The 27,187-nt window shown below is 38.1% G+C and overlaps 1 protein-coding gene across 2 annotated transcripts in view; it reads right to left on the bottom strand.

The window, feature by feature from the left end:
- COG5 (component of oligomeric golgi complex 5) overlaps positions 1-27,187 on the bottom strand; it is a 361,130-nt gene that overhangs the window by 218,921 nt on the left and 115,022 nt on the right. Inside the window, exon 7 of one of the 2 annotated variants that reach the window (XM_045828076.1) lies at positions 20,801-20,839. The exons of the other annotated variant lie outside the window; for it this stretch is intronic. Within the exon in view, the coding sequence (XP_045684032.1) occupies positions 20,801-20,839 (39 nt within the window). The remainder of the gene's footprint in view (positions 1-20,800; positions 20,840-27,187) is intronic. 2 annotated transcript variants of the gene reach the window in all.

A 27,187-nucleotide genomic window follows, 5' to 3' on the forward strand; every position in this document is an offset into this window, starting at 1 on the left:
TCCCCCTAAAATTGCAGATCTAGAAGTAGCACTGTGATATAAAATAACTGAAATACAAAAAATGAGGAATATACATATCCATATATCTTACTTTTGTATTAATAAACATCTATTAGATAAATATCTATGACTCTAGAATTGGTCCATCTCTATTTCCCCATACATAACAATTTCTAGCCATATTCTTACTCTATATCTGAATTTTACTAAAATTGAATTTTACTTAACAATGCACAAGAAGTATCATATGACTCTCTTAATTTATCCACACTATGAAGATTACTGTGATGAAGCAACATAAAGGTGGTTAACAGTAATTACTAAGGTTTACAGAATTAAAGTTTACCCTGCGAATACCTATCTCTAATCCATATATTATATATACAGCATACTGATGCAAAATGTTAGAAAAATTACACTCACAATACAACTAGTCATCTAATAATAAAAAGAAGAATTATCACTCATGCAGTGCTTATGTATGTGTTTTAGGTTGAATTGTACGCCCCCCCGCCCAAATTATATGTTAAAATCCTAACCCCCAGTATCAGAACATGATCTTATTTGGAAATATAGTAGTTTCAGATGTACTGAGTTAAAATGAGGTTCCTAATCCAATATGACACAACCAGTTACACAGGGAGAGCACTACGTGAGGATGAAGGGAGAGACTGGGGTGATGCGTCTACAAGCAAGGAACTCCAAAGATTGCTAGCAAACCACCAGACGTAGTGGTGAGGCACGAAACACATCCTTCCCTCACCACCTTCAGAAGGAACCAGTCCTACTGGTATCTTGATTTTGGACTTCTGGCCTCTACAACTGTGACAAGGTAATTTCTGTTGTTTAAGCCACCCAGTTTGTGGAATTCTGTTACAGCAGCCTCCGCACACGAATACACTGTGTGTCCAGTCAAGGGGATAAGAGCCTGTTAGGTACTTTCATCTATTCCACTTTATGGACAACAGAACCAAGGTACAGAGCAGTTAATTTATCTTGCCCAAGTCACAAGTGTCACATTGTAATGGCAGGATTTTGGAAGTGACACATGTGGTGCTGATAAAATAGTCCCACAGTGAGGGTGAAAATTTCAACTGTCTGGAAGTTCAATATCAAAGTTAGATTCTCTGGCCTTCTAAAGCATTGTTCTCTTCATACACTCTCTAAAATGTTCTAATATTCCTTTCTGCTTAAACTAGTGGGAGGAGATTCAATTGGCCTCAACTGGGAATCCTGACTGATGGATAGATAAGGAGATCTCTCATTAGGAACTAGAGTGCAGGAGAAAGCTGAAGTACCTAAGGAAATCTGACAGTGGTCCCAGACCCAGGAAAAATATCTATGTGATTCTGTGATTACCAATTATTACATGGGTTTTAAGTTTTGTACTGAGGTAGTGAAGTGTCTATCTGACAAGCCTGGGCATAAAAATTAATTCCTCTGATCTTAAAGTAGCTTTATTTGGTTCTAACCATAAACACTTCAAATCCCTCTCCAAAAGCAAGGCCGTGTGTGTGTGTGTGTGTATGTGTGTGTGTGTAAATATATATATATATATATATATATATATATATATATAGAGAGAGAGAGAGAGAGAGAGAGAGAGAGAGAGAGGGAGACTATACTGGAGTCCAACTAAGGTATGTAGGGTAGAGAGGTAAGGAAAATAAGGGAGGGGAGAATGATGCACTTCAGGGACTTCTAGAAAGAAGACTACAAGATCAGTACTTCAGGTTTGGTTTTTTCTATATGTCAAAGTTGACAATGGCCCAAACTTGGTAATTTTTTCTCATCTTTTCATTGCTTTTTATTAAATTCATTTTATGTTACTGCCTTGTAAAAACACCAGCACTCATAAATTATTTCAGAACTTGATAGTTAAATATATTTACTTATTTTGCATTTACAATATTTTTATTGTTATTCTATTACAGTTGTCCCAATTTTCCCCTTTTGACCTCCTCCACTCATCCCACACACCACCCCCACAGTCACTTGCCATACTGTTGTTGTCCATGTCCATGAGGCATTCATACATGTTTTTTGACTAGTTCCTTCCCCTTCTTTCCACCATTATCCCTTTCCTCCTTCCCCTCTGGCCACTGTCTGTTCTATGTTTCCATGCTTGTGGTTCTATTTTTCTCATTAGTTTATTTTGTTCATTAGATTCCTATTATAGGTGAGATCATATGGTATTTCTCTTTCACCAACTGGCTTTTTTCACTTCGCATATTACTCTGCAGTTCCACCAATGCTGTCACAAAAAGCAGGAGTTCCTTCTTTCTTTCTGTTGTGTAGTATTCCATTGTGTAGACGTACCAAGTTTTCTGATCCACTCATTTACTGATGGGCACTTAGGCTGTTTCCAACACTTGGCTATTGTAAATAGCACTGCTATGAACATAGGGGTATGTAGGTTCTTTTGAATTGTTGATTCAGGATTCTTGGGGTGTATTCCCAATAGCAGAATTGCTATGTCAAAAGGCAGTTCCATTTTTAGTTTTTTTTTGAGGAAATTCCATACTGTTTTCCACAGTGGCTGCACTAGTCTGCATTCCCACCAACAGTGCACTAGGGTTTCTTTTTCTCCGCATCATCTCCAACACTTGTTGTTTGTTGATTTATTAATGACGACCATTGTGACAGATGTAAGGTGGTATCTCAGTGTGGTTTTAATTTGCATCTGTCTGATGGCTAGTGATGCTGAGCATCTTTTCAAATATCTATTGGCCCTGTGTATGTCCTCCTTAAAGAAGTGTCTATTCAGGTCCTTTGCCCATTTTAATATATTTTAAAACAAAACATACTCTTCTATTATGGACTGAATTGTACCCCACAAAAAGATAAAATGAAATCTTAACTGCCAATTTCTGTAAATGTGACCTAATTTGGAAAGAAGATGAGGACATACTGTAGTAGGGTGGACTCTAATCCAATGAGTAGAGTACTTTAAAAAATGAGGGAAATTAGGGCAAAAAGGAGAATGCCATGTAAAGACACAAAAACCTATAAGGAAGAAGTGAAGAAAGAATTAGAGAGTAAAATGACCCATCTGTAAACCAACGATTTTAGGCAACCTGAAAAAGCTAGAAGAAGCAAGAAAGGATCCTTCCCCTAGAGACTTCTAAGTCAGCACAGGCCTGCCAATAACTTCATTTACGATTTTTAGACTCTAGAACTGGGAGAAAATACATTTCTGTTGTTTTAAGACACTTGGGGTTTTTGTAATTTGTTAGAACAGCCCTAGGAGAACAATACATCTTCTTGCAGATATATTCACATTTTCCAACGTCAATAACCCCCCAATTTAGGCCTGAAGTTACAGACCAAAAGAGGTAATTAAGAAATGAAGTCAATGAAGGTTCAGCATGCAGAGCAGCTGCAGGATGAGCCATTCAATCTACTACAGTACAGCATTTACTGGTCCATTATCAGCAAGTTCCCATGTTCTGCTAGCTTAAAAGCTCTTGAGCTACTGAACACAATTTTCACAATGAATGAATTATGCTTGTAAAGAAAAGTGAGGAAAGGGGAACAAAAAATGATTTGGGTTTAAAGCACAGAAATCAGACATTTTGCTAAATAAAATGGAGATTATGATGTCATTTCATCGTTAGCATTTCCTGTCTGTTCTATATTAACAAAAAAAATCAAGAATTAAGCATGCCAAATCAATTGTACAATGGAATATACTAAGAACTAGAAATTTTAAAAAGTACATATATTCAAAATTTTACCTAAAACATACTGGCTACATGTAAAAACATAAATCCAGATTTTATTAGATAGAATCTTTAGGGAACAACCATATTTTAGTTAAATTTTCAAAGGGATTAAAAAATTATGATCTCTGTAGGTCTCTGGTAAGCATAACATGAATGTGACAGCTTCAAATGAGTAGAATGTTTCTAACTGCAAAAATTGAATTAGCTCTCCAATAGTTTCAGGAAATTATAAATGGCTAGATGATACATTAAACCCTGACCATACCATATATTATATATACATTTTCTTACCCATGATAGAAGGGAAAGAAATTTCAAAAACCAAAATATTCTAATGTTTCCTTTACATTAAGAATGAGTATAATTATGGTATCCTTTTTAGATATTGTAAAATAATCTTTTGGGTAATTTTTTTATAGTTTATTGAAATATATTTCACATACCATCAAATTCATTAAGTGTGTGTGTATATTCATAAAGCTGTATAACCATCACAATTCTAATTTTAGAATATTGGTATCACCTCAAAGAGAAACTCCAGTCCTATTCAGTCACTTCCTATTTCTGCTTCCCCCAATTCACTCTGCCCTACCCCAAGTAACCACTAATCTATTATGTCTCTATGATTTACCTACACTGGATAGTTCATATAAATATAGTAATACAATTAGGTATTTGTGATTGGTGTCTTTCACTCAGCATAATGTTCTCAAGATTCATCCATGATGTAGCATGTATCAGTACTACACTTCTTTTTATTGTCAAATAATATTCCATGTATGGATAGTCAATGTTTCTTCAACCATTCATAGTGACATTTAGGTTATTTTTAATTTGGGGGCTGTTATGAATAATACTGCTATGAATATTCATGTATAAGTTATTATAAGTTTTTGTGTGCACTCATGTTTTCATTCCTCATAGACACTAAGAGTGGAATTGATGCTTAGCATTTTGAGGAACTAGCAAACTACCTTCCCAAGTGGCTGCAACATTGTATATTGCCGTCTGCAGGTTATGAGAGCTCCAATTTCTCTATATACCCTCAATACTCATTATTGTCTGTCTTTTTATTTTATCCATCCTAGTGGATGTGAAATGGTATTTCATTGTGGTTTTGATTTGCATTTCCCTAATGACTAATGATGTTGAGCATTTTTTCATGTGCTTGACCTTGAAAGGACATGAAACCACATGTACTTGTGACTGACCTTTTGTATATGATCTTTCAAGAAATCTCTATTCAAGTCCTTTGTCCACTTTTTAGCTGGGTTATCTTTCTTTGAATTTTAAGATTTCTTTACATGTTCTGCATACAAATACCTTGTCAGATACATGATTTATAAACAACTCTTATTCTATGAACTGTCTTTTCACTTTCTTGATAATATGTCCTTTGCAGGACAAAAGTTGTTAATTGTGATGGAGTGCAATTTTTTCCTTTTGTTATTTTTTTCTCTTGGTATCAAATCTAAAAGAATCAACATCACAACAATTTACTCAATGTTTTCTTCTGGGAGATTTGGGTTTTAGCTCTAATATTCAGATCTATGATATATTTTTTGTTTTTTTTAAATATATGTTATTGATTATGCTATTACAGTTGTCCCATTCCCCCCCTTAATTCCCCTCCATCCTGCACACTGCCTCCTACCCGCATCACCCCCCTTTAGTTCATGTCCATGGGTTGTACATGTAAGTTCTTTCACTTCTACATTTCTTATACTATTCTTAATCTCCCCCTATTTTCTACCTACCATTTATGCTACTTATTCCCTGTACCTTTTCTCCCTCAATCTCTCTTCCATTCCCCCACTGATAACCTTCCATGTGACCTCCATTTCTGTGATTCTGTTCCTGTTCTAGTTGTTTGCTTAGTTTGTTTTTGTTTTGTTTTATTTTTAGGTTCAGTTTTTAATAGCTGTGAGTTTGTTGTCACTTTAATGTTCATATCTTTGATCTTCTTTTGCTTAGTTAAGTCCCTTTAACATTTCATATAATAAGGGCTTGACCTCCTTTCACTTGACCTTACCTGGGAAGCACTTCATCTGTCCTTCTACTCTAAATGATAGCTTTGCTGGATAGAGTCATCTTGGATATAGGTCCTTGCCTTTCATGACTTTGAATACTTCTTTCCAGCCCCTTCTTGCCTGTAAGGTTTCTTTTGAGAGATCTGCTGATACTTTAGTGGGAACTCCTTTGTAGGTAACTGTCTCTTTTTCTCTTGCTGCTTTTAAGGTTCTTTCCATCTCTTTCATCTTGAGTAATGTAATTATGATGTGCCTTGGTGTGTTCCTCCTTGGGTCCAACTTCTTTGGGACTCTCTGAGCTTCCTGAACTCCCTGAAAGTCTATTTCCTTTGCCAGATTGGGGAAGTTATCCTTCATTATTTTTTCAAATCAGTTTTCAATTTCTTGGTCTTCCTCTTCTCCTTCTGGCACCCCTATGATTTGGATGTTGGAACATTTAAATGTGTCCTGGAGGTTTCTAAGCTTCTCCTCATTTTTTTGAATTCTTCTTTCCTCATTCTGTTCTGGCTGGATGCATATTTCTTCATTCAGCTCCAAATCCTTGATTGGACCCTGGTTTCCTTCCCATCACTGTTGGTACCCTGTAGGTTTTTCTTTATTTCGCATAATGCAACTTTCATTGCTGCCTGAGTATTTTTTATGCTGCTGAAGTACCCAGTGAGTTCCTGGAGCATCCTGATAACCAGTGTTTTGAACTGTACATCTGATAGGTTGCCTGTCTCTTTGTCACTTAGGTGTATTTTTTCTGGAGCTTTGATCTGTTCTTTCATTTGGGCCATATTTTTTGTCTCAGCAAACCTGTTACACAGTAAGGGGTAGAGTTTTAGGTGCTCACCAGGGCAGGACAATCCGAGTCACTGGGTTGTGGCACTGTATGCGGGGGAGGGGTCCAAGAGGGAACAGCGCCACTTGTTCAGCTCTCTGCTTATTTCCAGTCACTCTCCCTGCTACCCACAATCAAATTGGGCCCTTCTGGCACTAATTCCTGAGTGGGCGGGTTTGTGTACATTCTAGGACCCTACAGGTCCCTCCAATGAACTCTCATGTGAGGTTGGGAGTTTCTCTCCCTGCCGCCTCAGCCCCATAGGAGTTTTCAGTCAGAAGTTTTTAGGCCTTATTTCCCTGTACTGGAACCCTGGGTCTATCTCCCTCCATAGGTCTATCTCACTCCATAGTTGTTCCTCCTGGTTTATCTGCATGCAAATGTGGTACTGCCCAGTGGCAACTGCCTTGCCACAAGTCCTCTTCACCCAGTTGCCCATGTCTGCCCCTCCTACCAATCTGGATGAATGTTTCTTTTTTAAGTTCTTGGTTGTCCAACTTCCATACTTCCAGTTTGATTTTCTGTCAGTTCTGGTTGTTTTTTGTTTTTAAATTTGTTGTTGTCCTTTCGGTTGTGGGAGGAGGCACAGTGTATCTACCTACACCTCCATTTTGGCCAGAAGTCCCAGATCTATATTTTTTTGAATGTATAAGGCAAAGTTACAATTTTTTTTGCATGTGGATATCTACCTATCCCAGCACCATTTCCTGAAAAGACTGTTTATTCTCCATTAAATCATCTTCACACCTCTGTACAAAATCAATTCACTATAAATGTTAAAGTGTAAATTTCTGGAGTCTAAATTCTATTCCATTGATCTATATGTCTATCCTTATTTTAGTGCCCAACTATCTTAATTACTCTAGCCCTGTACATTTCAAAATCAGGAAGTTTAAGCCCTCAACTCTATTCTTGTTCAAGTTTATTTTGACTTCTTTTTCAAACTTGTTTTAGCTATTCTGAGTCACTTGCATTTCAATATAGATTTTAGGATCATCTTGTCAATTTCTGCCAAAACACCAGTTAGAATTTTGATAGGGACTGCATTAAACATGTAGAATAATTTGGGGAGTTTTGCCATCAATGGTGCCCCAAAGATATTTTTACCCTAATCATCACAATGTGTAAATATGCTACTTTACAGGGTTGAAGGGATTACAAAAAATAGTGTGATAAATTTAGGATTTTCAAGATGGGGAGATTATTCTGGATTATCTGAGTAGGCTCAACATAATCAAAAGTATTCTTGTTAGAGGAGAGTAAGGGTAGATTTGACTGAAGACGGCAGTGTGAGAATGGAAGCACAGAAGGAAGAGATGATGGAATGCATCACCATAAGGAAGGAATAAGGAGAGCCTCCAGAAATTGAAAAAGACAAGGAAATGGTTTCTTTCCTCTAGTTTATAGAAGGAACCAACCCTGCAAATATAACAGGGGGACTGTCCCATGAAATGGGAGAGGGGTTGGGAAGCACCTAGGACTGTACAAGAGCACCAGCTGCACCATGGCTGCACAAAGCAGTGTGCATTGCTCTAGCAACCAGAGCGACACAGCATGACTTGACAGTAAGAAACACGTAGGGCACGTGCATTGGGCTAGGGAGGTGAATGGATGGAGGGATATACCCTCCTATCTACTTTTACCACCCAGGGGATTCTGGAGGCCATCTCTTCTCACTGGTCCAGTCAGCAACCGGGGGCTTGAGTTCCTAAGCCAGTGGGCCCTCAAGACCATGTAATCAGGGAGCATTCCCAGCATCCCATCCAAGTGCTCCAGGGCCTGCCTGGCTAGAAGCACAGCAGGCCCTGGGCTGCTAGGACAGAAGGGGTGAGACTAGTGGGCCCTGGAGGCTTCATGGCCAGTAGGCAAGCCCTGCGCCCCACCCCTACAGGGAAAGCAATGTACACACTGGTGACTGGAATGAGCACTGTACAGGCCTGCCTGACCAGAAGCTCAGCTGCAACAGCAGAGATGAGGTGCAAGTGCTGGACCTACGGGCAACAGCCAAGGAAGGAAGAGCGCTCCAGGAGTAGAACCTTGGCCAGGACACAGACTCGAAGAATACCTAGAGCAAACCATGACTGCATGTTGCAGCCACCTGCATTTTCTTAAGGATGGTACTTTTATATGGGGAAAAGAATTCTGGGTGCAGCATAGAAGTTGGCTATCCTGGCAGAGAGTAACAGTGTCATTTTTTCTTTGGATATTTTAGAAAGAATGGGCTTTGAGGCAGAAACCTACTTTATTTCTAATTGTAAGGTCATTAAATAAAAAATTCCTCTTCCTTTCCACTGAACTCTGTCACCAGAGTTTTGCCTGCTTTGCAGGAAGTGGTAGGACCCCCACTGGCTGGTTTGGTAACACTAATACTCTGATTCTAGTCTCATAACATTCATTTCAGATTTCTAACCTCTTACAAGAAAATAAATTTGTTGTTGCTTCAAGCCACTAAATGTGTTAATTTGTTAAATCATCCATAGTAAATCAATATACATAATACATCCTAAGTGTTTTTTACACATAATAGCAGAGTTTAATATACATGAGGTAAGAACTAATAAAAAATGAAACAAACAAAAAACTATAGTTATAGTTAGATTATTCCTATTTTCTTTCCTCAATAATTGATACACAAAGAACACAGAAAATCAGTATGGACATCTACAGAAGGTATCTAAAGACACTGCCAAATTTTTATGACTGGTAGATTTAGGTATGAGTAAAGAGTATCTATTCACTTTACTATTTTGGGGTGTTTTTTTTTTCAATTTTCCTCCAGTTTAAAAATTTTCAAATAATAAGATAAAAAATTCACTGAAGTACAGAGAATATAATAAATGAAATAGAGTCTTTTTATTTTAGGCATCATCAGATTTGGCCATCTTACCATCAAGATATTGTTATTGCCTAAAAAAGTCCTGTCCTGAATGGACAGCTCAGTTTGTTACAGGGTGCAGCCAAGAGGGGGGACCTCAAATGGGCATTTGAAATGGGGTCCAGAACTTAAGGTGTCCAGGAGATTTTAAGATGTCTCCATCCCCCAACCCAGGGTGTGGGTTGGGGGAAGGGACAAATGGAGCAGGGCCATTGAGATCTGTTTTGCATAGCAACAGCTTTGCAGCTACCCTCTGGTGTGGTCATTTAACTTATCTATAGCCTTTGGCTGGTCGCTTAGATATGTTAAATAGCTGTGATCATCTCTGAGCCAGGGGAATGGAAGTAACTTGCCCACCAAGACGTGACTGGGGGCAGATCCTCCAAGCTACAGCACCTGCATGGTAGCTCAGAGAAGATTGGCTCCAGGACATGGGGCCACACCTGCCCAGACTCATGATGGCAGCCCAGTAAAGCTGGAAGGATACGAGTTCTGGCATGTGAAGCCGAGTGTGGGAGGAGTCGGAAATGAGGCTGCAGAGGAAGATTGGCCGCGGGGATTTAAAAGCCAGACTTGGTGGCCATTAGGAGAGAGAACCACGCGGCTTTGACGGAGTAGAGACTCCCGCGGCCCTGAGAGAGAGAGAACCATGCGGCTTTAGCAGAATGGGGACCTTGGCCATTGAGAGGAGGAGAACCATGCTGCTTTAGGAAGGAGAGCCATGCGCAGCCCTGAGAAAGAGAACCACGCGGCTTTGACGGAGTGGAGACTCCTGCATCCCAGAGAGAACCGTGCTGCTTTAAGAGAGGAGAGCCATGCGCATCCCAGAGGGAGAGAACCATGCGGCTTTAGCAGAATAGGGAGGACCTCAGCGATTGAGGGAGAACCATGCTGCCCTGAGGAGGAGAGCCATGTGCAGCCCTGAGGAGGAGAGCCATGCACAGCCCTGAGGAGGAGAGAACCATGCGGCTTTAGCAGAATAGGGAGGACCTCAGCCATTGAGGGAGAGAACCATGCTGCTTTAGGAAGGAGAGCCATGCGCAGCCCTGAGAGAGAGAGAACCACGTGGCCTGTACAGAGTGGGGACCCCCGCAGCTTTAGAAGGGGGAACCACCACCTGGTTTTAGCAGAGATCCTGGCGACTCAGCCGAGGGTGCCGGGAACCCAGGGAGGTCTCCCAGTCAAGATGGAGGACTAACTAAGAACCAGAGGACTGCCTGAGCCATAGACTTCGTTTTCCTTTCCTGAGATACGGTACTCTGGACTGGGCAAAGGGGTAAGGAAGGAAGGACTGTGTCTGTGAGTGTTTTAAGGGACTTTAAGATTTTTTATGAAGACATTAGGTCACTACTTGAAGTCTGTATAGCATTAAATAAACATTTCCTTTCCTTTTCACAAATCTCGCATTGAGAGACATCTTTCCTCGGGCGGCGGACATCACGGACCCGGGGCCTTCTTTCAATAATAGTATATTGTCCCAGGCCCCCCTTGTTGTGTTCTGTAACAAGTTGGTTACAACATCATCCCAATACACCAAAGTTGTGGGTTCAAACCCCATCAAGATACATGCTTGGGTTGTGAGTTTGGTCCCCTCTCATGCATATGAGAGATCCCTGGTTGGGGTACATATGAAAAGCAACCAATAAATGTTTCTCTTCCTCTCTCTCTCCCCCCCTCTCATCTTTCCCTCTCTATAAAATAAATAAACATGTCCTCAGGTGACGATAAAAAAAATCAACCAATTAAGGCATCAATAAGTAGAATGACAAATTGTTGTTTTTCTCTCTCATCAATAAAAAAGAACTTTTAAGTCCTATTATTTTCAAATACTGATTTAAATAAAGATCAACCTCCAAATATACAGCTTAAATAAATGTTATTGTGATAGTAAATTTTGAGGGTTTTCTTTAACATTTTATAATAAACATGTCATAAAAGATAAAATTATATAATGAGACCACAGTACCTCATTACTGCGTTTCAATGACTCTCATCATTAACCAATCCTATTTTGTATACACCACTACTCCATTACTTGTTTGTTTTGATGAAGCTTTTTAAAGTACGTCTCAGAAATCAGGTTAATTCCCCTTTATATACTTCAGAATATGCATTAAAATTTCAAATACAAAAAGAATCATCAAGGAGAGTATGTCAAGTGAAAAGACCCAAGTGCTCTACAAAAATAGCTGTATTTTAGTTAATAAAGTTGAAAAACTAAGCACAAGGAAATCATACAAAACACTCCTTGGATACAATAAAATACAACCATGTAACCACTGAGGATGCAATCTACAGATACTGAAACTAATGATAATATGAATTCCTCTAGGCAAGTACATATACTAGAAAGCAACAGTTTCAGTTAACTAAAGATTAACCTCAAAAGATATCAAACTAGTCTTGTAAGAAACGCTGCCTCTTGATGAAAACAGCCTTTTTTCCTTAACTAACAACTTAAACTATAAAAAAGTGGATCTCTAGAGTCATATTATATTTTTATTACATATACTCTACAAAGTACTATAAAAAATATAAGTATGCATCATTTTTTGCAGTAAAAATTCTACAAAAAAATCTTGTTCTATTTTTTCTATTCAACAGTACTGGAAGTCCTAGCCAGAAGAATTATGCAAGAAAAGGGAATAAAAAGCATCTAAATTGGAAAGGAAGAAGTAAAATTATCTCTGCTCACAGATAACATGATCTCATATGTAAAAAAAAATCCTAAATATTCCACATAGAAAAATGTTAAAAATAATAAATGAATTCAGAATTCTGCAGGATGTGGAATTAACAAAACCATTTCCCATCTATACACTCACAATGAAAAAATCTGACACGGAAATTAAAAAGTCAACCCCATTTACAATAAATAGAATTAAAAAAAATAAGATACTTAGGAATCAACCAAGGAGACAAAAGACTTGTACTTTGAAAACTACAAAACAATGCTGAAAGATATTAAAAATGGCATAAATAAATGGAAAGATATCAGGTTTTCACTGATTGGAAAAAAGAAATATTAACATTAAGATAAAATACTGTTCAAAGTGATCTACAGATTTAATGCAATCTCTAATAAAAATCTCAATGGCACTTTTTGCAGAAATAGCAAAGGTCATCCTAAAATTCAGATGGAACCTTTTGAATAGTCAAAACCCCCCAAAATAAATAAATAAATAAAATAAAACTGAAAAGTTTCACACTTCATGATTTCAATCAAAACTTACTACATAACTACAATAATCAAAACTGTGGCACTGGCATAAAGACAGACATATAAACCAGTGGAATAAAATAGAGAGCCCAAAATAAACCTTTGCATATATGGTCAAATCATTTTTTTTCAAGATTAGGGTACCAAGATCATTAAATGGTAAGGTGTAGTCTTCTCAACAAATGGATATTCACATACAGAAGAATGAAGTAGGGTGTTCACCTTATCATATACAAAAGTTATCTCAAAATGAGTTAAAGACCAAAATATAAGAAAGAACTAAAACTATAAAACACTTTTAGAAAAAAATATTGAACAAAGCTTCATAAACTGGATTTGATAATGATTTCTTAAATATAAAATCAAATAAATAGGCAAAAAAGTATTGACAAAATCAGACTACATAAAAATTTAAAACCTCATCAAAGTACACAGTGAATAAAGTGAAAATGCAACCTATAGAATGGGAGAAAATATTTGCAAACCAGCTATCTGATAAGGGATTACTATTCAAAATATGTAAAGAACTTCTACAATTAAACAACAAAAACAACTCAATTTTAAAATGGGCAAACGACTTGAGTTGATAGTTCTCCAAAGATGATATAGAAATTGCCAACAAACATATGCAAAAATGTTCAATATTATTAATCACTACAGAAATGCAAATCAAACCACAAGATAGCTAGCACCTCACACCCATTAGAATGATCGCTATTAAAAAACACAAAATAACAAGTGTTGGTGAGGATGTGTAGAAACTAGAACCCTTAGGCACTGTTGGTGGCAATGTAAAATGGTGTTTCTGCTATGGAAAACACTATGGACGTTCTACAAAAGACTTAAAATAGAATTACCATATGATCCAGAAATACCATATATGGATATACATCTAAGAGAAATGAAAATATGTTCTTGAAGAGATATTTGCAAACCCATGTTCACTGTAGCTTTATTCACAATAGCCAAGGGATGGAATCAACCCAAATGTCCATTCATGGATGAATGGCTAAAGAAAATGTGGTATGTACATAGAACAGAATAATATTCAGTCTTAAAAATGGAAATCCAGCCACATGCTCTTTCATACCACATGGAGTTATCTTGAGGGCATTATGCTAAGTGAAATAAGCCAGTCACAAAATGACAAATACTGTATGATTCCACTTACATAAGGTATCTAAAGTAGTCAAACTCAAAAACAGAGTAGAATGGTGGTTGCCAGGCACTGTGGGAGAAGGGAATGAGGAGTTCTTGTTCAATGAGTACAGAGTTTTAGGGTTGCACAATACAGTAAACACAGCAAACACTATTAAACTGTAAACTTAAAAATGGATTAAGATGGTAAATTTTGTTATGTGTGTTTTTATCACAACTTAAAAAAAACAACAGAAAAAAAGTATGGAAGAGAATATGGAAAACTGGAAGGAAACCTTGTACCCTATTGGTGGAACTATAAAATGGAGCAGCTTCTGTGGAAACAAGTTTAACATTTCCTCAAAAGATTAAACATAGAATTACTTTATGATTCACCAAATTTGACTTTTGGTATATACACACAAGATTTAAAAGCAGGAACATGAACAGGTATTTGTATACTCACGTTCACAGCAGCATTATTCACAATATTGAAACAGTGGAAGCAACCCAAGTGTTCATCAAGAGATGAATGGATAGAGAAAATGTGCTATAGGCCCTGGCCAAGCAGCTCTGTTGGTTAGAGCATCGTCTCAATACTCCAAGGTTTTGGGTTTAATCTCTAGTCAGGGCACATACAAGAATGAACAAATGAATGTATAAATAAGTGGAACAATAAATCGATGTCTCTCTCTCTCATTCCCTGCCTCTCCCTTTGAAAGAAATCTACCAATAAATAAAAGAGAAAATGTGGTATATATATATCATGTAATATTATTCAACCTTAAAAAGGAAATTCTGACACATGCTACAATGTGGATGAAACTTCAAGACACTATACTAAGTGAAATAAGCCACTCACAAAAGGACAAATATTGTATCATGCCACACATATATGGTACCTAGAGTAGTCAAATTCGTAGAAGCATAGTGAAATGGTGGGTTCTAGTGACTGGCGGGTAGAGGGGACTGACAGTGTAGAGTGGGCACAGAGTTTCAGGTTGGGAGAAGAAAACATTCTGGAGGGTAATGGTGATAATGATTGCACAACTATGTGAATGTACTTACTGCTTATGGACAAGGTGGTCTTTCAGGGCTGAAGTCAGTTGATGCAAGGCCTAGCTGAGGAATGTGAGGTGGGGACTGGTAGCATCTGCTACATGCAGAAAACAGCATGGAGTGTTCCAAAAAGAAAGTCAGTGAGAGTGGCATATAAAACTTGTGGGGGCACAGAATAGGAAGTGACATCTGAGAGTCAGGGAGGGGCCAAAACTTTCTATTTTAAACACAGTATTAGTGTTAACTTTGTATTGGTTAAGCTGGTATACGAACAACATTGGTATATGTTGTTTATTTTTGTAAACAACACTAACAGAAAGAAAACAAAATCTGAATATAAAGGGGAAAAAGGAAATCATTGGCTCACAAAATGGAAAACTCAAAGTAGAGTTGAATCATGCATGCTTAGCAAACATCAAAGACTCAGTTTTCCCCTTTTACAAACAGTCCAACTAAAAACAGGCAAAGAACCTGAATACACAATTCTCCAAAGAATACAAACAGATAGCCAATAGACAAATGAAAAAATACTGAACATCACTAATCATCAGGGAAATGCAAACGAAAACCACAATGAAATATCACTTCACACCTGTGAGAATGGCTATCATCAATAAATCAACAAACAACAAGTGCTGGAAAGAAAGTGGAGAAAGGCAAACCCTTTTGTACTGTTAGTGGGAATGCAGATTGGTGCCGCCACTGTGGAAAGCAGTATGGAGACACCTCAAAAAATTGAAAATGGAGTGCCTTATGACCTAGTGATTCCAATTCTGGGAATTTATCCCAAGAAAGTTGAACCACTAATTTGAAAGAAATAAGCATCCCTATGTTCATTGCAGTGTTATTTACAATCACCAAGATTTGGAGGCAGCCTGAGTGTCCATCAATAGATGAATGGGTAAAACAACTATGGGACATTTACACAACAGAATACTACTTGGCTGTATAAAGAAGAAAATTTTACCCTTTGTGACTGCATGAATGGGCCTGGAGAACAATATACGTTTACTATCTAATAATTAAAGAAAATAATATGATGTATTTATAATGCAAATATTATCCACGATTATCATTTTAAAAGAGTGAATATCCACTTAAAATAACATCCAAATTAAATAAAAGACATTCCAATGGCACAACGTATGGTTGTTACAGGGTGCAGCCAAGAGGGGGGACCTCAAATGGGCATTTGAAATGGGGTCCAGAACTTAAGGTGTCCAGGAGATTTTAAGATGTCTCCATCCCCCAACCCAGGGTGTGGGTTGGGGGAAGGGACAAATGGAGCAGGGCCATTGAGATCTGTTTTGCATAGCAACAGCTTTGCAGCTACCCTCTGGTGTGGTCATTTAACTTATCTATAGCCTTTGGCTGGTCGCTTAGATATGTTAAATAGCTGTGATCATCTCTGAGCCAGGGGAATGGAAGTAACTTGCCCACCAAGACGTGACCAGGGGCAGATCCCCCAAGCTACAGCGCCTGCATGGTAGCTCAGAGAAGATTGGCTCCAGGACATGGGGCCACACCTGCCCAGACTCATGAAGGCAGCCCAGTAAAGCTAGAAGGATATGAATTCTGGCATGTGAAGCTGAGTGTGGGAGGAGTCGGAAATGAGGCTGCAGAGGAAGATTGGCCGCGGGGATTTAAAACCCAGATTTGGCGGCCATTAGAGAGAGAACCATGCGCAGCCCTGAGAAGGAGAGCCATGCACAGCCCTGAGGAGGAGAACCGTGCTGCTTTAGGAGAAAGAGAACCACGCGGCTTTGGCAGAGTGGGGACTTTCCCTTTTCCGCAGCCCTGAAGAGGAGAACCACGGGGCCTTGACAGAGTGGAGACTCCTGTGGCCCTGGGAGAGAGGACCACATGCCTGTGCCAGAGTGGGGACCCCTGCAGCTTTAGAAGGGGGAGCCACCACCTGGTTTTAGCAGAGATCCCGGCAACTCAGCCGAGGGTGCCGGGAACCCAGGGAGGTCTCCCAGTCGAGATGGAGGACTAACTGGGAAGAACCAGAGGATTGCCTGAGCCATGGACTTCGTTTTCCTTTCCTGAGATACGGTACTCTGGACTGGGCAAAGGGGTAAGGAAGGAAGGACTGCATGTTTGTGGGTGTTTTAAGGGACTTTGGGATTTTGATGAAGACATTAGGTCACTACTTTAAGTTTGTATAGCATTAAATAAACATTTCCTTTCCTTTTCACGAATCTCTGGCATTGAGAGACGTCTTTCCTCGGGCGGCGGACATGACGGACCTGGGGGCCTTTTAAATAATAGTATATTGTCCCAGGCCCCCCTTGTTGTGTTCTGTAACATGGTCACACAGCATGTATTACCCAAAAACTAGACCACAAATCAGGAAATCAAACATCTGATCTCAACTTGACCATTTATAGGCCACAAGCCCCTGGACAAGGAGCTTTCTGAGCCTCAGTTTGCTTGTTGACTCAAATGGAGTCATTTTTCTGGTTAGTATGTGTTTCAAATGGGATATCTGTGAAATCTCTTAGAAAATATGAAAGTTTTATACAAACCTGAGATATTATAATTAAAAAATTTATTACTTAAATATAGGAAGCAAAGGGATATATTCTCATACAATGATTGCCTTCCTACTTTACTTCACCAAGTCCCTTTTCTTCCTCCACTCACCTCCATCCCAAAAAGGTATCTAGTCCCAGTGCAGGTCCTGGCGTCACTCATTTAAAAACACTTAGCTGAGCCCTGGCCAGGTAGCTCAGTTGACAGAGCATTGTCCCAATACGCCAAGGATACAGATTCGATCTGCGATACGGGCACATACAAGAATCAACCACAGGATGCATAAATAAGTGGGACAACAAACTGATATCTCTCCCTTTTCATTTCTCTCTCTCTCTCTAAAATTTATTTTTAAGAAAACAATTAGCTGAAACCCAAGGTTTAGGCATCTTAAATGAAACACTATTCTAATTTTTATTCTTGTTTATGTGATATTTTCTGTCTAAAGACTTAAAATGCTGCTGCCTGGAACAGAATTAAATGCCTTTCTGTTCATAGGAAGATAACTGTTGGACAGCCACTGTGTAACAGGTGCTCTCCTAGGTATTCAATTTAAACTTTCACCATTGAGACAAAATAAAATTTTAACATAATTTCATATGCACTTTACTTTTATTATCTACTATGCATTAATACATTATTTATTATATTAAAAGCTACATTTTAAAGGCATTTTAAAGATTTTATGTATTTATTTTCAGAGAGGGGAGAAGGGAAGGAGAAAGAGAAGAAAAGAAACATGTGCAAGAAAAACAAAGGTTGGTTGCCTCTCTCTTGCCCCCAATTGGGGACCTGGTCCATAACCCAGGCATGGGCTCTGACAGGGAATCAAACCAGTGACCTTTCGGTTCGCAGGCCAGCATTAAATCCACTGAGCCACACAAGCCAGAGCTACAAGCCCTATTTTGATATGCACCCAATTATGCTTTCATACAAAAACTCTAACAGGGCCAGACACTCCACAGAAATTGCATTTCCCTGCTTTCCTATAACAATAGGATACTAAGTATTTAATTGTAGTCACTGCAACATGTCAAAATAATAACCATTTCCCCTTCTTCATTACTAACCAAACTTCAATTTTGTTCAAGGCAGGCTACTCAGCTAACTAAATCTCCTGTTACAGCTAAGTGTGTCCACAGGACAGAGTTCACATGTTGGAGGTGGCCAATTAGATACACTGCCAGTCTGTTAAACTTTCTGGGAAAGTTTTACTTTCTCTGATAGATAACACCCTTCCCTTCATGGATTTCTTTTTCCTATATAGAACCTGGATGTGATACTTAGAAGTACAGCAATCTTATTGAGGATCCAAGAATAAAAAAAATAAGAATGGTGGAGTAGAAAAAGAGAAGAAGCTCAGTTCCTTGACATTATCCTTAGTTCCTTGATACCACTCCTGGACTATTATATAAGAAAGATACATTTAAATCTGTTACATTTAACAGTATACCCACAGTATGACAGGGTTTGTTATTCACAGCTGAAGTGTTGATACAGGTTACTTATAAATAAGTAATTACACAGGAGTACATTTCTCTTTTGACTTAGTGTTTTCATCTTCTTTGAATAAATACCCATAAGATACATAGATGTCAAATCACTATGTTGTACATTGAAACTAATATACCGTAATTATAATTACAATATTGTAAATAATGCCAATTATAATTTTGTAAAAGTAAAAAACTAAGTAATTATAAACAATAATTTAAATGCTTAAAAAGAGAAGACCACAAGAAAGAACAGAATTTAGATTAGAGTCACAGACTACATGAAGAAAACAAATCCATACCTTCTGTTTCCAACTTACCCTGGTTTTCCTCCTGTTTGTTTTATAGATATTCATAATCAGATTAAGGGTATCCCTCACTATTTCTTATTACCTGTCAATTTTTATTTTAAAAGCAGTTTAATGTATTCAATACATTTTCTCCATCTATGGAGATGGTATTTTTATCATTTAAACTGTCAATATAAATAACTGATTATTATAATGTTAAATTAAATTTATATCATCCAAATAAATTCAACTTTCTTGGGATGCTTGTCATTTTTAAACATTGCTGGATGCCTCATTATTCCTCCTCTCACTCTAAAAAGCCATGGTTTCCAATATTTCTACACCGAGGAGAGAGTTTTTTGGGTTCTTAAGTTTAAATATCCATAAGCAGGTCATCTGATACAAGAAGAAAGTTGTTCTTCCTTTGTCCACAGGGTTTCCAGAAAGTAGAGACTTCTGGTGGACAAACAAGAGAAAATGCCATCCTGAACTCGTAATAGATTGGAAATCATAAGCATGGGAGATTGGATGAGGGTATAATGAAAATGGGTTGTACTTTACCAGAATCTGAACAACTGGGCCGAAGAGAAAGTCCTGTTCCAAAATAATATTTAAAAATGAGATAGGCTGGCCCGTGCCAGTGTGGCTCCATTGGTTGCAAGTTTGGTCCCCAGTCAGGATATGTACAAGGCAACTGATCCATGTTTCTTTCTCACATCAGTGTTTCTCTCCCTCCATCTCCCTCTCTCTCTCTCTCTAAAATCAATAAGCATGTCCTTAGGTGAGGGTAAAAAAATTAGATGTGCTGGGAAAAAGAAGAGAATAAGGAGCAGAAAGAAGAGCAGTTTTCTAAGTTTGGTAAAATAAACTGCAAAGGGGAGAGGCTATGGACTAGGGAGAAAGAAGGAGATCCTTTGTTTTTTCTGGGAAAGAGTTTGGTTTCTAGGATTATTACCATCCACACTACTTGACCTCAAATTTATAGTCTCAGGCCAATGAATTCCCTATCTCATATATCATCTCCTCTTGCATAACTTAAAAGGCATTTCAAATTTAATATATTCAAAATGAATTATTTCCCCCATGAACCTGCTCCTCCTTCAGTATTCTCCATATTAGTAAATAGTACCATATATGTATTTACTTGTCAAACTACCCCATAAAATGTTCTTGTAATCTCCTTGAAATCAGAAACTTGGCTTTTTTAAAATCTCTAAAGCTTAGTGCAATAGCTAGGACATACAGAATGTCAATAAATACTTGTTTGAATGAATTTATTACCAGAAGATTAAGTCTGATCTTAATTCTTCCCTCTTCTGCAGAAATCAGTAAAAGAATTAAAATTTCTAGTAACTATAAGACAGTTTAGCTTTAGTCCTTCCTGCTAGTTTAAAAAAAAAGAAAAAGAAAAAAGCAAATATACATGTATACTCAGTATGGAGCAGAGAGGAAAACAAGGTAGAAAGGTAGGAAGAAAACAGTAATTTCCCATATTAATTAGATACACCCACAAAGTGAGCAAGTTAATTTGTGGCCATTATCATGATAAATAAGCTTAGAACTGCTTTAACAAGATTATAGTCTTACAACACACAATTAGAGAGGAGACTCACCCTGCCACGCAGGCACAAGCACTTTATTCAAAGTAGATTCTGATGAGCAAAAGAGAAAACCCAGGGTTAAAACTGAGAGGGTTTTGCCATTAAGGAGGAGAACAGATTTTACCCACAGGAAATTAGGGGGTGCCAAACTGCTACCTCATTTTCTTCTTCTCTAAATTTAGAACAACCATCCATATTTCACAGTTTTTCTGGTCTGTCCTGTTAATCAACTGACCAAATGAATGGATCTTAGGGAGTGTTTAGTTGCTAGTACAGAGTATTACCAGTCAACTCACCTATTTTCCAACACCAAAGTGGCTTCTTCAAAGTTCTAAGTGATGGCTTATAGAAATTCAACACATTCCCTTCTTTTTAGTGTCATCCTTTCTCCCATCTTCACGAGCCTATGATGCTTCTAGTTCCCAGCCTATCCAGAATTCCATGAGGTGGCATGCTTCTTCTTGGCCTCCTACTCTGCAGGTATTTGTTTCCACTGTCTACACTTTAATAAACCAATTATCCCTCATCTATCTGCCTTCCATATTCCAAATTTCTGTTAATTTCTCTCTTCTGCTATATCTCTTTTGCATTCTACGTCCTTGTGGATTTATACCTTTTTATTCCTTTACTAAAGTCATTTCAGTGAATTTTAAGAAGGTGCAGAAAGAAAAAAAAGTTGTACATTCAACCCACTATATGGAACCAATAATACAGAGGTTATATTTTGGTCAAACTAAAATACTACCTACTACCCCCAACCCTAAATTCTTGTACCTTCCCAGTTTCTAAATATCCCCCAAAGTCCTATCTTTAGTGCTAAAACACACATAACATCTTTTCCACTCTCCCAAACTATAAATTATCTATCTTCTGAATTTTCACAGCATATTTCTTTTATTTCTTCTGGCATTTACTTAGACCATATGTGCTAAATTTTAATGACTAATGCTTTAAAATCTTCTGCATTGCCCAAAGTTATTTACTTTACTAAAACACTTTAAATTCTAACAATCAGGGATTTATTTATTGAAATGACTGAACTTTTGACATATAAAAGACTCCCCAAACTGGCTTCTGGCCCAAATGGAGGCATAGGTAGATAGATTTTGCCTCCTCACACAATCAAAAGAAGGATAACAAATTTAAAAACAAAAAATAACCAGAACTGCCAGAGAATCAAACTGTATACAAGTCCAACAACAAGGAGTTAAAGAAGAAACATTAATTCAGACCGGTAGGAATGGTGGAGACGGGCAGCTGGAGTAGAGAAGACTTGTGCAAGGCAGCAGCTGGCAGACCGGGAGGTCCCACATTTATGTGCGGGTAAACCGTGAAGAGCAACTAGGGAGCAAGACAGACCATGCAACCCCAGGTTCCAGTGCAGGGAAATAAAGCCTCAAAGCCTCAGACTGAAAAAACCTGTAGGGGTTAAGGCAGTGGGAGAAACTCCCAGCCTTGCAGGAGAGTTTGCTGGATAAACCCTCAAGATCCTATAAAGTACACAAACCCACCTGCCAGGGACTTAGCACCACATGGGCCCAATTTGTTGTGGGTAGCGAGAGAAGTGACCAAAAGCCAATCGAGAGCCAAGCAAGCGGCACTGTTCACTCTTAGAACCCACCCTCCCCATACAACGACATAACACAGCAACTTGGGTTGCCTCACCCTGGTGAATAACTAAGGCTCCACCCCTTACAACACAACAGGTGTGCGGAGGCAAAAAAAAAATGGCCAAGGGAAAGAACAGATCAAAACTCAAAAAACAGAACTAAGTGATGAAGAGACAGCCAACACACCAGATGCAGAGTTCAAAACACTGGTTATCAGGATGCTCACAGAAATGGTTGAGTATGGTCACAAAATAGAGTAAAAAGTGAAAGCTATGCAAAGTGAAATAAAGAAAAATCTACAGAGAACCAACAGTGAAGGGAAAGAAATCAGGATTCAAATCAACAATTTGGAGCAGAAGGAAGAACAAACATTCAACCAGAACATAAGAAATAAGAATTCAAAAAAATGAGGAGAGGCTTAGGAATCTCTGGGAAAACTTTAAACATTTCAACATCTGAATCATAAGGGTGCCAGAAGGAGAAGACCAAGAAATTGAAAACTGATTTGAAAAAATAATGAAGGATAACTTCCCCAATCTGGCAAAGGAAATAGACTTTCAGGGAGTTCAGGAAGCTCAGAGAGTCCCAAAGAAGTTGGACCCAAGGAGGAACACACCAAGGCACATCATAATTACATTACTCAAGATGAAAGAGATGGAAAGAACCTTAAAAGCAGCAAGAGAAAAAGAGACAGTTACCTACAAAGGAGTTCCCACTAAAGTATCAGCAGATCTCTCAAAAGAAACCTTACAGGCAAGAAGGGGCTGGAAAGAAGTATTCAAAGTCATGAAAGGCAAGGACCTATATCCAAGATGACTCTATCCAGCAAAGCTATCATTTAGAGTAGAAGGACAGATGAAGTGCTTCCCAAGTAAGGTCAAGTGAAAGGAGGTCAAGCCCTTATTATATGAAATGTTAAAGGGACTTAACTAAGCAAAAGAAGATCAAAGATATGAACATTAAAGTGACAACAAACTCACAGCTATTAAAAACTGAACCTAAAAATAAAACAAAACAAAAACAAACTAAGCAAACAACTAGAACAGGAACAGAATCACAGAAATGGAGATCACATGGAAGGTTATCAGTGGGGGAATGGAAGAGAGATTGAGGGAGAAAAGGTACAGGGAATAAGAAGCATAAATGGTAGGTACAAAATAGATAGGGTGAAGTTAAGAACAGTGTAAGAAATGGAGACACCAAAGAGCTTTTATGTATGACCCATGGACATGAACTAAGGTGGAGGAATGCTGGTGGGAGGGCAATAAAAAGGAGATTAAAAATGGGACAACTGTAATAGCATTATCAATAAAATATATTTTTAGAAAAGAATTAAACCAAGAAAAACCAGTTGTAGGGTTACTTAACTCAAGGGGTACACTGCTTGGGATGTTCTATTCAAAAATAAGACACGGTTTTCGTTAAGTAATTTTATTTACTTGCATCAAGTAAAGAAAACAGGACTAGATCCAGAAGGGAGGCTTGGCCATTGCTTATATACACTATTTGTTTAATTACATGTTGATCTCTTATAGTGGCTGAACTTACTTCCCATCAGGCTCACCTAGTCAAGCTCATCAGGTTACAGCTGCTTGTGCAAACTCTTATGCTACATTTTAACATTTAGCAAGAATAGCGTTAAGAACACATCTGACCTTGAAACCCTTGTACTCTAACAATAGTCTATCTTCAACCTTCCTTGAATTTCTCAAAAAATACCTCAGAATCCTTGATCTTAAAGGGGCACAATGAAGAATAGTAGTGCTAGGAACTTTAAGAAACACTTGTTTGTTTAAAGTAGCTTAAGATGGTATCTAGTGTTGACATATAAAACTAGTTTCAACTAATCTCAATTTCAAATGAAAAAACACAGTTTTAGAAATGCTCAATAATTTGCATGAAATTATATTACAGAAAAAAAAAAACAAACTTACAAATATACAGACCAAATTGGTGGTAACCAGGGAAAGGAGTTCGGGAGCTATGCCAAATGGGTGAAGGGGGTCAATTGTATGGTGATGGATGGAACCTAGACTTTCAGGGTGAGCACTGTGTAGTGTATACAGACGTCAAACTATAATGCTATACACCTGAAACTTATATAATTTTTAAAAATCACACTGAAGACCTGGGACTATATATGCCAAATGAGGTAATCTACAACTGGTAATTTGTCATCTTAGGCACATCCATCCTGCAGTAGCCAGCCTTCAACATGATCCCCTAACCATCTCTGCCTCCTGAAAATCACACTCTTCTGTAGTACAATTCATTCTTATACTAGTGTTGGTCTGTGTAAGCAATTGAATATGGCAGACAGGATATGTCACATCTGGGATTTGATTTTAAAAGATACTGTGGCTTCTGTCTTTGTGTACTTAGATGCTGTCAAACTCATTCTCTCGCTTTCTCTCACCAATCACTGTTGAAGAAGTCAGCTGCCATGTTGTATGCAGCGCTATGAAAAGGCACTCATGGTAAGTAACTGAGTTCTATCAACAACCACCTGAGTGAGCATGAACGCTTCCTGAAGCTCCAGAGGAGCCTCCAAATGACTCTAGCTTCTGGACAGCTTCTGTGCAAACTCATGAGAGTCAGAATCACCCCTGCTAATCTGGTTCTGCATTCCTGACTCCACATACAACTGAACTCTTGTTTATATCAATTTCCTTACAGTAAAATTGGTTTCATTACAGGTCATTTTGCTTAAAGTTGCAGAATTTAACAATGTTAAATTGGGACTTATTGAGGTTTGCTATTGCTGCCACAGAAACACAAAAATTAGTGGCTTTAAACAACACAACTTACTATCTCACACACCTATAGATCAGAAGTCCAGTGGGTTCAGCTGGTGTTTTCTGTTCTGGGTGTCACAAGCCTGAAAACAAGGTATCAGCTATCTATCTACATTACCTACTGGAGGCTCTAGGGAGAATCTGCTTCTAGTCATTCAGGGTTTGGACAAAATTTGGTTTCATGCAGTTGTAGGACCAAGGTCCCTGTTTCCTTCCTGGCTTCCTGGCTGTAAGCTTCTGCGGATGGCTCACACCGCCTGGCTCCTAGTCCCTGACGACCTCCAGGCCATTCTTTGAATCTCTCTGAGCCCCCTTCTGCCCTATCTTTCTGACTCCTCTCTTCCGACTTCAGCAGGGAAACGTTCTCCACTTCTAAGGGCTCATACTTTAGATTGAGCCCATCCAGATAATCCAGGATGATCTCCCCATCTCAAGATCCACAATATTTTTTTAAAGTTATTTGTATTGTACTTTTTATCCCCTTTAAGCCCCCTTCCCCCACAATCACCACATGGATCCATAATCTCAATCATATTTGCAAAGTCTCTTTTACTATGCAATATAACATATTCACATGTTTTGGGAAATACAACATGAACATCTTTAGGAGGGCTATTATTCTGTTTACCATACCCTCAATAACAGTGTTATTCAACAAATGTTGTTTTAAACTTTTGGGCATAATCTATTATACAACAACAGATAAACAATGCACATACCAAGAGAAAAAATGCCCTGAAATGATTAATCAGTATATATAGTTATGCATAAGGTGTCCAATATATCACATTTATATAGATCAGCAATTTTCAGCCATTTTCATCTCATGACACACATAGACTAATTACTAAAATTTGTGGCACACAGAAATTTGGTAATCTGACCAAAACAAAGGATATAATTTTGATGGATTTACCAAAAATTAATAATAGTAATTACCTACCCTTTAAAAAAATCAGGTGCCCATACTTGTATAAAAGGATTTCTGGTACCAAGAATTAACCAATCAGACACAACCTTATTATGTGATGTGACCAATAAGATGCAACTGTATTATGTGACCTATATGTTTATGTTTCAAGACAGGGTATGCACACCAGACAGCTATTGTTGATTGGCTGTTACCATTTTTTCATTTGACAGTCTAAGGGAAAAGACATCAGTGCCCCTGACTAAATAGTCAGGTATTGCATGATTTTTTTTAATCTTCACCCAAGGATATGTTTATTGATTTTATAGAGAGAGGAAGTGGGGCAGGGACAGAGACAGAAACATGGATGTGAGAGAGAAACATCAATCAGTTGCCTCCAGAACACCCCCCAACTGGGGATAAAGCCAACAGCCTAGGAATGTGCCCTAACCTGGAATTGAATCCGAAACCTTTCGGTGTATGGAATGATGCTCCAACCAAACTGAGCCACCTGGCCAGGGAAGGTATTGCATGTTTTAAAAATTCTTGTGTCACACAGGATGACAGTCACTGATACAGACACATGCACACAGGTCAGGCATTATGCTAAACATTTTTCATATATTATCTCTAAATTCTTTAAAAATCTAATAAATTCTTAAATTCTATCAATAACCACATATCATTATCTATAAAATGAAACATAGCAACTGGCAGAGTTTGGATTAAATCTTAGTTATTTCACATCAGATCTATATATTTGACATCTATTTCTCTCCTTTATAATCTAAAATTTCAAGTTACAGAATTTCAAGAATCAGATTTTTATTCTATAGTTTTCAAAAATAATTTTCCCCAAATTAATTTTATTCCTGCTGACCCACCATACTTCCTCCTGACCCCCAAAGAAACATGAAATGCTTCATAACTGCACTTGACAACTGGAACTGCCTCTCACTGACAGGGTCACATGAAAAATATTCTCACACCATGTTCACCTGGTCTCTGTGACTGTCATTGCTGAGGTCACCAACTACTTTTTTTAAAACTACACCTTAATGACACTTCTCAATCTTATTTGAAG

This window comes from Phyllostomus hastatus, unplaced genomic scaffold, assembly GCF_019186645.2.
Source record: "Phyllostomus hastatus isolate PE091 unplaced genomic scaffold, TTU_PhHast_1.1 phas_scaffold_78, whole genome shotgun sequence".
Lineage (NCBI taxonomy): Eukaryota > Metazoa > Chordata > Mammalia > Chiroptera > Phyllostomidae > Phyllostomus > Phyllostomus hastatus.